General features: G+C 45.7%; 2 protein-coding genes across 4 annotated transcripts in view; one reads left to right on the top strand and one right to left on the bottom strand.

The window, feature by feature from the left end:
• Positions 1 to 4: 4 nt before the first annotated feature.
• Positions 5 to 649, bottom strand: LOC120841681. The gene is made up of 2 exons (XM_040212626.3): positions 482 to 649; positions 5 to 207 (listed from the first exon to the last, which is right to left on the bottom strand). Exons 1-2 carry the CDS (start codon positions 597 to 599, stop codon positions 5 to 7), a joined length of 321 nt encoding a protein of 106 aa, XP_040068560.1. The 5' UTR covers positions 600 to 649.
• Positions 650 to 5,682: 5,033 nt separating this feature from the next.
• The window catches only part of LOC115327785 (sulfotransferase ssu-1), a 20,546-nt gene continuing 12,509 nt past the window's right edge, over positions 5,683 to 13,719 (top strand). Inside the window, exon 1 of one of the 3 annotated variants that reach the window (XM_042293387.1) lies at positions 5,683 to 5,908. The gene's annotated coding sequence lies outside the window, so the exon portion shown is untranslated. Of the gene's footprint in view, positions 5,909 to 13,384; positions 13,524 to 13,719 lie in introns of those variants that run through there. The other 2 variants (XM_042293389.1, XM_042293388.1) reach the window with 2 other exon arrangements.

Genomic DNA, 13,719 nt, shown 5'->3' with positions numbered 1-13,719 from the left:
GATTTCACAGGACGTGCAATGGTGCTGAGTTTTCTTTGAGGAGCCAGGGTTCCTGCACTGTGTAGCATTCTTGACGTCTTCTTTCTTTGGCACGTGAAGTGCCTGCGCCGTCTGGACTGGCGAGTTCGGCAGTGGCTTGACTCTCTTGCGCGGAACCTGTGGCACCGCACAAACTTTCTAAAATGGCATCAGCCTGACTTGTTAGTCCTGTAAATCGAGCACAATCAATCAAACCAATTGTTTTCACTTCGCGAGTGTTTCAGATTGGTGCGAGCAAAACATGATCATCGCGAAATTCGTGTCATAAGTTTTGGGTCCCAGCGTCCACCCACGTAGACAGTTTGACAAGGGACTACTATAACCCTTGCTAATACTGTTGAAAATATTAAGCATTAGTGACCATCTGTGAACTTTCAAGAACTCTAGAAATATAAATTAACACAGCCTCCGTTTGTGTAAATCACATAAACTGATTACATACCTTGGCGTCGCCCGTAGAACATGCGAGTGCTGCAGGTCGCCATTTTTAACAGCAAGCAACAAGTTTTCAGTGCTGTTTGCTCAACACTCCTCCAGATGGCAGCACAGACTACGTCCATGACGGTGGACAGGCGTCCTTTTCTGTGTGCAACGAAGTTTTTTTTTTTTTCTTCTTCTTCTTACAATTCAAAACCCAATGTTTACACTGGTGGACGCAGGGTCTCAGGAGGTTATACAGGGTGTTTCACGAAAGGTGGACAAATTCAATATTGCAAAAACTGCTCGAAGGCTTGTGTCGTTTTGGCCCTGGGCTCGAGGCCTATTTAGGAAAACTTTTGAAGTCCGGGATAATTAGATTGTTAATTATTTTTGAGTAACTGACTTTTTAGTATTGTGTTTTAGGTTATGGTTTCAATTAGAAAATTGCTCAGCATCATTGAAAAACACTAGATCAACATATTACACAACAATAGAAGGCACGTGCAGCATCTTACGACTTTCTGAAAAACCTCACAAATGGGATAGGTTTTTAAGTTTCGGTTTGCTATTGGAGCGCATCTCGACCTCGACGGCACCATGCCCCGTGGAGAAATGGTGCAACCAGCCTCTGCTGCGTTGCGCAAGGACATCGCAGCAGAGGTTGCTTGCGCCATTTCTCCATGGGGCGCGGTGCAATCGGGGCCGAGATGTGCTCCAATTGCAAAACGAAACTTAAAAACCCGTCGAATTTGTACTGTTTTTCAGAAAGCCGTAAAATGCTGTGCACGCCTTCTGTTGTTGTGCAATATGTTGATCTAGTGTTTTTCAATGATGCTGAGCAATTTTCTAATTAAAACCATAACCTAAAACACAATATTAAAAAGTTAGTTACTCAAAAATAATTAACAATCTAATTATCCCGGACTTTAATCATTTTCCTAACTAGGCTCCTCGTCCAGGACCAGAATGACACAAGCCTTTTTTTTTGTTGCGACCCATAGTTTTCGCAATATCGAATTTGTCCACTTTTCGTGAAACACCCTCTATGTGGATATTGCACTTTTCGCGACAGTATTATCAGGTTAATTTTTATTTTGCTTACAGAACAAATGATAGAATGTTTTATGGAGGCATGTTTTCTTTTTCTGTCTTTTAATGTATAACTTATGCCGACCTCCTGTAGGTGAGGTATAATTTATCTGTACGGGGGTTCCTCATTCCTAGTCACTTTCCAAAACTTTATAATTTTCTTTGTACTTGAGATTTCTGTGATATTTTTCATTACATGTTGGCAGATAGCATTGTTTATGTCAAGGAATGGCATACATTGTATTTTTTTTTCGTTTGTCTTTTAGGGCACAATAAATGTTCAATTTTACACATTCTAATTGATGTCATAATGAGCTTCACTTACTGAAATACTGCTGTGGTTCAGTCAAGGGCTAGACCGCCATGCTTCCAATTAGTAAATAGATATGCTTAAGGAGATGAGTGAAGCGTGTTTCCTGCAATCCTCTGAGACAAAACTTGGCACTTGATCTCCAAACAGGAAAGCTCCACATGCTTCATTTGTAAAAGCCCATTATGTTTATAACTATGGTTTAGCCGTGCAGTACGATGCTTGGGGCCACTGCTTGCTCACTTGAAGTTCGAGAAAGGGCGGCACCGGAAGCACTACCAGTTGCCCTCAGGCTTATGATGTGGCTTGCAAGTAGCTCTTTTGTATTACTTCATGAAGTGAGTTGCGTTCAATGCGACTCGTTCTTTCTTTATCATGTGCCTTGTATGTGATTTGGCAATACCCCCCCAGGTGAAAAAAAGTAAATGTGTTTAGTAAACATGATAAGCTGAGAATCATGATAAGAATATCCAATACTTTATATGATTTTCGTACAATTTAGAATTTCTGATATGTGTATTGGACACATGCCTATAAAATTTTTACTATGCTTCATTTCAGCTTTCGTCCGAGTGTGGCAGACGCTACCGGCCAATCCAGCATCGGCAGAGTGTCATGTGAGCTTGAACTCCACATAACCAAAACGTTGCATGATACTCTCCCGGCACTGGATTGGCTGGGGTGGCCCAGCATCCACTGGGCCACCCCAGGGGGCGCCCATTTTACGGCAAGCACCCTCTACCAGGGGTGTTTGGCAAGCACCCATTATAAAGGGTGTTTGCCTGAACACCCTAAGGGTGTTAGCCCTGGGACAAACTGGTGTACACCCTTAAGGGTGTAAAAACTTTTACTGTGTATATTAGGAGAGTTTGGCCAATGGGCAGAGCAAAGGCCGCCGCCAGCGCAAAATACTCGCCCCGCGGTTAGAGCGTAAACTAAAGGCACGACACAGGGTCGACCAATCAGCAGACCGCGACGTCACAATATTGGAAACGACATTTAAAGCGTGAAATAGAAGCGTTCAATCTCGGCTTCTCTACTCTATCTCACAAATGTCTGCAGTAAAGACAAAGGCACAGGTGCGCGAGCCTAGCTCTGCGTAATGCGTGTTTGTACAGAACTCGTGCATAGGAGGCACTTTCCAAAGCCACACTTTCATGCCCGTGCCTCAGTCTGCACTGCAGATGTTTGTGAGATGGTCTATCGGTGACAGTTTGCTCTGGTCCGGCTTGCTACAAGAGAGTTTCTGCTAAGACTGGCTGAAAGAAAACAGCAAAGGCTTGAGCGCGCGAGCGTCTTAAGACAAGGAGTCCCGCTCGGCTCGTGCGCTGGCTTTCGCAGTGCTTTATTTCCCCGTCACAGCTGAGACGCTGTTTCTAGCAAGTTGACCCTGGTTTGGAGCGCACGTTCGTTTATTCCACTCATGAATATCGGCGTGACGAGAACCTCACATGCGCCAAGTTTTCGGTCACCCAAGGGTTATACCTTTTTACTCGAGCGACGCTAAATCGGCTTAATTAGTCCAGCCGCGTTTTTGAAGCTAATCACCGCTAGGGGCTGTTTCACGGCCTGTGGTTGTTCCCGAGATGCTTGCCTATTCAAACCAATGTATGGCCAAACTCTCCCAATACACGGCTCTGAACCCCATCAGAGCCATGTATTGGGAGAGTTTGGCCATACATTGGGTTGAATAGGCGAGCATCCCGGGGCCTACCACAGGCCGCGAAACAGCCCCTAGCGGTGGTCGTGTGCTCTAAGTATGTGACACGACTAACTTGAGCCGTTTTAGCGTGGCTAGAATGAAAAGGTTTAGCTCTCGGTGACTGAAAACTTTGGGCATGTGCGGTTTTCGTCACGCCAATATTCAAGTGTAGAATAAACGAACGTGCGCTCCAAACCAGGGCCGACTTGCTAGAAACAGCGTCTCAGCCGAGACGGGGAAAGAAAGCACTGCCAAAGCCAGCGCACGAGCCGAGCGGGACTCCACGTCTCAAGACACTCGCGCGCCCCACCACTCTTTTTTTTTTTCAGTTATTCTTAGCTTAGACGCTGTTCTAGCAAGCCGGCCCAGAGCGAACTGTCACCTATACTCCATCTGCACAATCATCAGCAGTGCACACAAAGGCATGGGCACGAGCGCGTGGCTTTGGAAAGTGCCTGCTATGCACGAGTTCTCGGACAAACAGAAGCGTTTTGCTGAGCCAGGCTCACGCGCCTGTGCCTTTGTCTTTACTGCAGACATTTGTGAGATGGAGTAGAGAAGCCGAGATTGAACTCTTTTATTTCAGTCTTTAAATGTCGTTTGCCATATTGTGACGTCGCGGTCTCCTGATTCGTCGACGCTGTGTTACAAATTTAGTTTACGCTCTAAGCGCCGGGGAATATTTGGCGCTGGCGGCGGCCTTTGCTCCGCCTATTGGCCAAACTCTTCCAATACACGGCTCTGAACCCCATGGCACACTTGTGCGATTTATGAGGCGACCCTGAAACTTCCATTCACTAGAGCGAAGGTGTTGCGGTATTTGCGAAATCATAGGTACGCACTACCTACGAGAAATGGTCGTTTATAACAATGCCAAGCGTTTTTCGAGCCAAGAAAGGAAGAATGGCGCGCGAAAGCGACATTAAATATATGGAAAGGCCGTGTGTTCCACGGCTACCCGATAGATGGCGCCACGGTGTTCTCTCGTCGTAACAGGTTTCAAGCGGTTTTAACGTACGCGGTCGTAAACAGTCGCAATTCTGTGTGAACCATTTGTTAATGCCACATTGGTCGATGAGAACGCCGACGAAAGAATCACGAAGCAAGAAACGTGAACAAGATAACTCACCTCCGAAGCTGTTAGTTATTAAAGCAACATACATTTTGGTTTCACTTGCGCAGACCGCTAGTTCGTGTCTTTAAAGCTCGGTGAGTGAAAATTCGGACACCTCTTGTATTGATATAGCTCCACTGTTTAACCTTGAAGCTACTTACTTTTGTTTGGGTAGAATGGTACGAAAAAGCAGACATGTCGTAAGAAATTGCTTTTAACACCATAAATCTAAGATCAGGAATCAAATATACACGTATTATGGCCGAAATTGCAGGGTGTAAAATGTACCACTCGAGAAAATCAATAATTGATTCATAATGGACTAATGGACTATGGAACGTCATGAGTGGACCCTTGCCAACGATGGCTGGAACGCCTCTTCGTCTGGTGTGTTTCGAGTCCATTCCCTGTCATATATCAAAAGTTGTCCCGAAGGGGCAGCAAATTGCGTCCCAGGCGCCGGCGTGTCAAGTTATCGGACATCGCGATTCTGGCGGTTAGTGCTCTAAACCCCCGATAGAACGTACATGCGAACACTGATCTCTATGTTGTCACTGAGTTCCCAATTCCCTGCTACTAAAGCTTCCGTGAACTGTCAAATTGGACGGCGACTTGCAGCAGGACCGACATCTGTCTCATCCACTACCGCTTCTGTGACACCGCCAGGATCGCGTCCGGTGAAAACATGACACCTTTTTTGCCGTCATTAGGCGGAAATCGAGGGACAACTTTTTTAGGACTAGGTGAACACACCAGGCGCACTTATCTGGACACTTGGCCTAAACGTCGGCCCGAATTTCGACCGCCAAGCTTAAGCACGGCGCCGGCCAATCAGGAATGCAGGATTCCTGGCCTACTTTTTCTTCAAGTGTCCAGATTAGAGCCCCAGTCGGTGACGCGCTCCAGGCGCATACCCATGCCCGGAACGTTTATCACTCAAGACAAAACGAATGCCCTTGCCAATTCTCAGGAACAAAAGCTTATCTCTTATCATTCCCTTTCGGAGTTAACACAATTGCCGAGTCTATGGAGCGCGAGTTTCCAACCTACGTTTTGGTTATCTTGTGAAGTGTCGGCTTCAATCCCCAAGCTTTCTTTGCTCTCCAAGTAGAAGCGTGGAAGCTCAGTTGTTTAGAGGATAACTGTTCGTTAAACAGAGAGTTTAACAAGCGGTTTCTGATTGCAGCGACGCTACAGCACGTCGGAGGTTTGTAGAAACATCAATTAAGGTAAGGTGAGTGTTTTGATCGCAATCAAATTAAGCTCGTTCTATGTCTGTCTTAACTCGTGCGTGCGTTATTCTAGGAGTTTCTAAGGCTTACATTGGTTCCGTGTACCAGCCCAGGTAGCACAGTTCTTTGGGCCAACATCCGCTTTCTGTCTGAGAATTTAGGGACTTAAAACCTCCGGAGGAGAAACGCAGTGTCGGAGTTGTGCAACTTTGGTTAGAAAATGACTATCCTGGCAATAGCTTGCCAATCTAGTGTGGGGTTTCGGCTTCACTGGTGGTACTTGGGTTTATATATGACATCTTTGTCTCAAGTCTGGTATTTAGGAATTACGTAGCAAGCCAGAGGAAAGCATAGTAACGTCAAATAAAAATACTCTGGCTCTAACTAACGGCTTGGACCAGAACCGAGTTAGGCCCAAGTTAGGCCATTGGGATTCCCGAGTTCGTGCCATGTTGGACGTTTCTCTGGAGTGCTACCTAAGACGTCTTCGGATTAATTTATCTCAATGCTGCCGCTCATTTACTGGGTGACTCGCTGATAATAGGTCAAGGCAGTGAACTTTTAATGGCTTTATGCTAGATGTAACGCACGGTACGGGCTATTACTTATTCCAAAACACGCCATCCCGGATGAAGTCATTAATTTAGAATGAAAATCGGGACGCTACTGCAGATATACTTTGTTTCAACCCGACGCGATCTAGACAAAGGCTGACATATATATGAATGGAGGATTTGGTATGGCTCCCTACTGTTTCGTCAAAACAGCTTTCATGAAAAACTTTTCATCTACAAACATTTCATGGACACACGTTTCGTGGGTATACGCTTCTGCGACGTTTCGTCGACAACGTATTTTGAGAGCCATAGCTGCTTTAGGTTCTTCGCACCCCTGAAAATGACGCCCGTCGTTGACGTTGTTGTTGTGGCTGATGGTGTTGCTGATGTTGCTGTTGGCGATGCAGTGCGTTCGTCGTCGATGTTGCAAAATCCTTAAAAAAGATCACCCTCCGCCCTCGGGGAATCGAACCTTGGTCCTCTGCGTGCGAAGCAGGGACGTTATCACTGAGTTATGCCACACCGTTAAAAACTGCAACCCGGTATTCCATCCTTCGCAGGTGTATGTCCGGTCTTATCTTGAAGAGAGGCGTCAGACATATTCCACCGTTTTGGGGGAAACTCCGGTCGTCGTCGGCACAGAGTCAGGCAAAGGGAAGAAGAATTCGCTCTGGGTGCCGCCGCGGAAGGAGCAGAAGCGTAACGGAAGGGACCACTGACATACGTCCAATCAAAGTAGTCCAGCAGGTCGCCGATGTCACCGGTAAACTTTTCCCTGATGTAGGTTAGTCCTTCGGGCACAAGCTGTGGTGGAAGGAACGCCAGCCCATCCAAAATCCCGCACAGCTTTCTATATTATTTAATTTGCCGAGCCATTCACTTTAACTATTAACCTGAACCCCCCCAAAAAACCAATGCATCAGTAATGAAGAGACACGGTGCCTAACCTTTAGGTGCGCGTTTAGCGTAACATAAGCATAATGAAAATGTGAGGTCGACAACGGGTGACTTCGCTTCTTCGGTCACTCTTCGGGTTCAAAAATTTCGGTTCACGAAGTTTCTTGGGCGTGGCACAAAGGTGCTCCGGCATACCTTGAGCCAAGCAAGCTTGATCTTATCTGCTCCACTGAATTTCCGTGACCTAAATTTTGGCCCAAATGGTTGCTTCTCTGCGTGTTATGGCTTATCTGTTGACACCTTTGCACGGGATGGGATGCCAGTTCTCCTAAAAATGGTAGAATGTCCATCGCGTCCGCACGTTACTCCAGTCCGTGTCTTGGCCGCGGTAGCTAAAAAAATGGAAAAAAAAATGAGGTGAGCTTTTGTCAGGGTTTGTGAAAAAACTGGTGAGCTTTTGTCCGGTGAGCTTTTGTCCGGTGAGCTTTTGTCCGGTGAGCTTTTGTCCGGTGAGCTTTTGTCCGGTGAGCTTTTGTTTGGTTACCTCGAGGACTTGGGGGTTTTGTAGTACCTAATGCCCACTGTACGCGGATCATGAAAAAAAAAATATTGCCGATATCAAAATTATTTTGTAGCACCCCGAAAGTCGAGAGCTCGTGTTGGTGGGAGACGCCTTTTTACGCGCTCCAGAACAAACAAGAAACAAAAGCGTTCGGAACAAAATGGAACAAAACAAAGGAATTTTGAATAAAACAGATTTCTATTTTATTCCGAACGATTTTGTTTACGCACCCCACGGCGCGTGAGTGCGACAGCGATACCCAACGACTTTGGCGTGACTGTACTTTGAATAACACAAAACAACTCAATTTTATTTTTGTTTTTTTATTACGTGGATGTGATTTCATTGCTGGATTTATTTCGTGTGCTAGAAGCATAGCGAAACTAAAGTAGACTTGCCCACGCGAATTAGGTCGAATAAAAACAAATTTGAGTGCCCTAATTCTAATCTTAAAAGCAGCCCGCGCTAGGTGGAACACACCTCGCTTCGCTGGGGGAAACTTTGGTATAAGCTTAGGCCAGAGGTTGCACTAGGCCTCATCGTAACCTCCAACGGTACGGAAAGCTAGGCTATCATCCGGGTCCATATCACATGCGCGAATGGCATTTTTGCGAATGACACTTTAGCGAAAAGAGGTCATTTGTGCGAATCGACATTGTAGCGAATAACGCTTTAGTGAATATTGCTCATTTTAGCGAATGACATTTTAGCGAACGATGTTTCAGTGAACATGCTTGTATCGCTTATTTTTTCTTCCCTGAAGCCGGAAATACTTGTCTGACTTTTTCTTTTTTACCGCGAGGGAAAAGAACGATTCAAAAATGCCTATTTTGGTTTTAGTAAAAGAACGTAACAATTTATTACGAGGCACCACAGCGTGGAACCCCCAAAATACTCACAGCTGAGCGGAAGCTGCACGCCGACAGATAGCTAGCGACGGATCAAAAGGGACACCCGGGTCACCCGCGATCACTACAATATGGGTACCTGTCGCTGGAAAAATCCGGAAGAGGCGTTACGCGGTATGACCGCTGCCACTGCGATCGTTGTAACTTCGTGCTTCTGTGAATCGAAGTTCTCTTGCAATAACGACGAACGGCGACGGATCACAACACAGTTCACTGCCAGAATGTAATTTCACGCGTATCACGCAGTACATTCGCCAGAGTCAGGAAATCTTATAACCATCAGCGGTATCAGAACGACCCAAGTCACGAAACATGAGTGCGAAACATTCAACCGAAACCATGTGTTTGTCGAAGGAAAATAAATTCTGTTCGCTCAATCGAATCTAGGTTCCTAGGTGGCAGCTAGTAACCCTCTCTGGGTTATCTTTTTCACGTGAGAAACTCCAGCGTTCTACTTTTGAACCTTTAGACCACGGTACTTTAGGCTGAAAGGAGGAATACTTTCTTCAAAAACGTGCTCTGTTTAATTACTTTTTGGAAATAACCTAATATACAATATTATAGCCCGACTTTTCAGACAAATCGTGGTCTTTTTATGTATAAATGGATAAGTAAACCAATACAGGCTGCATCTCTTTTACCAGGCGGTAGCTTGCGTCACCTACCCTTCAACATTTTTACCCTTTTGTTTGCTACACTAATTTATTTTCTCTTGAAACCGCTGCAATTATCACAGGGCACGGGAAATAATCACCAGTCGGTTCAGTTGATGAGGATGATAAGATTATTTTTGTAGCTACTTTCCTTAAACCGAGGCAACGCGCATCGTACCAACTTCCAAATTTGTGGTTTTCTTCGAATACTTTCTAGCTTGCAAAACTTGCTCACACCAGTGACCGACCAGCAGGGGATCAGTGGCCGATTGGGCTAGCGCACACTAGCACACACCAGCTCGGAGCACCTGGAGCGAAAGCTAGCCCGGCAGAACCTAGATATATTGGGTTCAATCCTCACCCCTTGCTCGCTTTGAGATGAGCATCGTACAGGCGTGCGCTCGTGTATCACTACTGCGTGGTGCACGTAAAGATCCCAGGATAACAGTCTGACTCACTGGCGAAATTGCTCACGTCGAGGCCTGAGCGAGTTGGTACGACATACTTCGGGATTAATAACATCGCAGAAGACGAAGGACCATACGAAGGAGCAACACGGAAGAAGGAGCCCGGTCATCTATAGTGGGTAACAATGTCGCCATGTATAAACAACTAACGACTAATTTGTCTTTTTGTTTGACCAATCAGCCAAACATTTACAGAAAGGTACTTCATAAAATAGTGTGATGAAAATGTGAGCTCTCCACGTGCGAGTGTCGGCTTTTCTTGTGAATTTTACATAAACAACTTAGATCGACCCGAAAACACACACAAACACAGACACACACACACACACACACACAAAAGAAAATATATAGAAATTGTATTGAAAAACACGGGGCACAGGCTTGGTTGCAAGTACAATCAAGACGCTTTTTTCTTTTTGGCCTGCCATCTATTGCAAATACCCAATGGATCAAAAGTACTTAATTGGCGTGCTATAGTGCTGTAATTCGTCATGAAGGTTCTACTAAGTGGCGGACATGTCTATTCAGAATTATAAAAGAAACACTGGCCCTCATCAAAAGTTAGAAATAAAGACGCCAATTTTTCCATGGGGAGAGAAAAAAAATAAGCATTTTCGTGCTCCTGAAAAACGTTTTTTGTGAGGTTTGGGGGCATTTGAACAAAACAATATTTGAAAGCGAGATCAGACGAATTTCCCTCCTGCCGCGTCCTTGTTTAGCTCAAACAGCCAAGCAGCCAGCAAGAAAGGTCTTTTCTCAGAGGGAAACCCCTCCCTCTTTGTCAGTAGGGAAATAATAGTCTTCATTTCTAACTTTTGATCGAGGGCAGTGTCTTCTTAGATACTCTAAAGAAAAGATGTCACGTTTTCTTAAAGTGCCTTCAAACCATTGTACCCACGCGGTATGCGCAATATACATATACTGTGAATTACAATGTGCGAATATAAAGATGTTCTTAGCGGGACGTTTCACAGGATTCACGATTCAAAGATTCACATGAAGTGTTCGACATTAGTACGCAGCGATAAAAATATCACGTGTGCGTTAATTTTAGAGCAGACTCCCTTTGTCAAGTCTAGTAACGAAAATCTCCTATAAGAACCAATATTTCTGATAACGGTCAATCTGAAGATGTAAGTAAATTCGGGGATTAATGTTATTTTATGCTCGACAAGTTGGCAGTTCGGAATCAGACACACTCTGGGAGAACTGTTTCTTGCAACCTGAACTTGGACTGCCGTCTTTCATTTCAGTAGCCCTGTATTACTCATGGAGGCTGACAAGTGTGCACTGCAAGACACCGTTGTGTATTCGAGGGTGCACAAATAAACTAATAAAAAAAATTGTTGATATATCACAGAAAATCTTGGCCTTGTTCACTAGACTTGACGTTCAAAGACCCAGTCATGGCTGCTGTGAGTTGGTGCATGGGGGTGATCCTATGCGTAGCAGGGGAGGGGTTTCTCGGCTAGGTTTATTTTCCATATATGAATCCAGACATCTTGACCTAGGTTCCCTCTAGAGGATTTGTTTTCTATGAATCGGTTGCTTTTATACACAGACTAGAGGAGAACTGGCCACACTGCACTGGCCACGGGCGTGGCGGTGAGGCTCCTCGTACACACTGCGTTCATCCCTACTGCCATCAGTTCACGATTTGTTTACTTTACAAAGTACCAGTATCTGTAGTGGCTAATCACTTTCATTAAGGGTGCGCTATCACAGTGCAGAGAGATCACAGATCTTAAATCTCGTGCTCTAAGGCCACTGAAGGGCGCGTGTGATGGGCAACGCTGCGCTCGACATTGCAGACTTTTAGCAAACCGTTACCGTGTTCCGCGTGCCGCACTACCGGAGCCTTTGAAGCATGCTTTTAAGTGCGCGCCCGGAACACGGTAACGGTTTGCTAAAAGTCCCTATAGAAGAGCCTTTATGACGAAACGATCGGTACGAGCGGGCACGAGACGCCGAGACGCTACCAGGTGTTGCTATGACATCAGATGCGCTGCGACAGGGTAACGCCAGGGCACCCGAAACGAAACTGAATCTGATCTCGTACACGGAGTTACTATAATATCTCGATTGTTTCGAAACAATCCTCTGGATGAAAATGCAATAAACCTGAACAAGTATTTCTTTTGCTAATAACTGTCTAACACAAAATAAAAAAAAAAAACCTTCCTTAAAAAAAATCGGATGCTTCTATGGAGGCGAACAAGGTAGTCAGTCACTGCAGAAACCGCCCCACCATCGGCATCATAAAATGGACGTAACATTGCCTTGCATAGACGTGATAGCCGGATGACCGCGCTCGAAAAGTGTGGGTACTAGGCAACGTTACTAAAACACTCAGTTGGGAAGCTCGCCGTCGAAACCTGGGCCGCTGGCGCCCACCGAGACCGAGCTAAATGCGAAAACAGCGCCACTCTTTATCATTTGTCTGTACTGTGGTCACCTTGAGCTTTTTGAAAGCCTGTTTTTGCGTAAAAACAAACGAAAAAGGCTCTTTTTGTATGAAATTTATTGGAGTTTAGTACCAAAAGAGGGGCGCGTTATGTTTTTAAAATTTTTAGTTTGCAGGGTTTTGCGGCACAATTAATATTGTTTTTATACAACCATGCCTCAGCGGGCCTTTCAGTTAGCACGTCCCGCCCTAGGCGCATTTTAACTTCGACAGCTCAACGCGGCGCGTCCGCCGGGGAGAGGGGGGTGGCACCCCTGTAGCCTCTTCCGCTGTACCTGTTCCAAAATAGAAGTCACGTGCAGTTCCTCGAGTGGCCGCTGCGGGAGAAATGGTGGCATTGTGTTCGTCATTAGCTCGGTGCTCGGAGACAGTTTGGGGCCACTTTTTGAAAGCTGTCTCTATGGGAGTTTCCCAACTGAGTGTTTTAGTAACGTTGGTACTAGGTACTGCACGATCACCTGCGATAGGCCGATATTTATGTAAAAGCAGCTACAATATCCCAAACTGTCTCTTTCTACAGTATTTCATGCTACGATTGTGTCGCGATGCCTCCCCCTGCAATCTGAAACAGTAAGTCCGTCGCGCAGTCTAACATAGTCCAGCCATTGCGGCGATCGTAGACGCCGCTGTCTTGAAAACGCGGTCAGGTTGCAGTCGGACTCGGTATATTGTCAGAGTTTACGTGAGAAACGATGATTGAAGGGAAAAAGATAAAAATGACAGAAATCAAGAGGCGCGACAGACGCAAGGGGCCATTCGCTCAAATGAGCGCCGCCGTTCGTTAAAGTTTCATTCGATCAAATGTAGGGGGCGGGGCTTCATTTGCTAAAACGTCATTCGATCAAATGAGTGCCTTCCCGCCGCTTTTAAATCCCTTACATCAACAATCAGCGCCGTTTTCAGGCATGTGGCGCCATCTAGGATATTACACAGAAACTCTAGATTGAGTTTCTCTTTCGTTTTCTCTTTTGTCGCGAGGGGGCGATTTTTCAGGTCACTTTACGTCTCGGTGTCATCGATACACGCCGTCGCCGACGCTAATCCAAAACGTCATTTGACTCGCGATTCTGGCGCATGAATTACCAATGTTGTGGATGAAATTGGCAGCGGTGAGTCAGAAGATAACGTTCATTCATTACATCTTTGTTTCGACTATGGCAGGGGGTCGAACTAGCCGGGATTAGAGTGCCTTCATGTGCGCTTCGCATAGAGTGATGCTAACTGTCTGTTTCCCTTCCCCACACCCTCTTCCACCGCCATTTTGTTTCTCTCATTGTTTCCCCGTGCGCCGGAAAGTGGGCTTTG

The sequence above is a fragment of the Ixodes scapularis genome, unplaced genomic scaffold, assembly GCF_016920785.2.
Source record: "Ixodes scapularis isolate PalLabHiFi unplaced genomic scaffold, ASM1692078v2 PGA_scaffold4__175_contigs__length_147842914, whole genome shotgun sequence".
In the NCBI taxonomy this organism is placed as follows: domain Eukaryota; kingdom Metazoa; phylum Arthropoda; class Arachnida; order Ixodida; family Ixodidae; genus Ixodes; species Ixodes scapularis.
The sequence above is the reverse complement of the archived record's forward strand: the minus strand, read 5'-3'. Positions and strand labels throughout refer to the sequence as shown.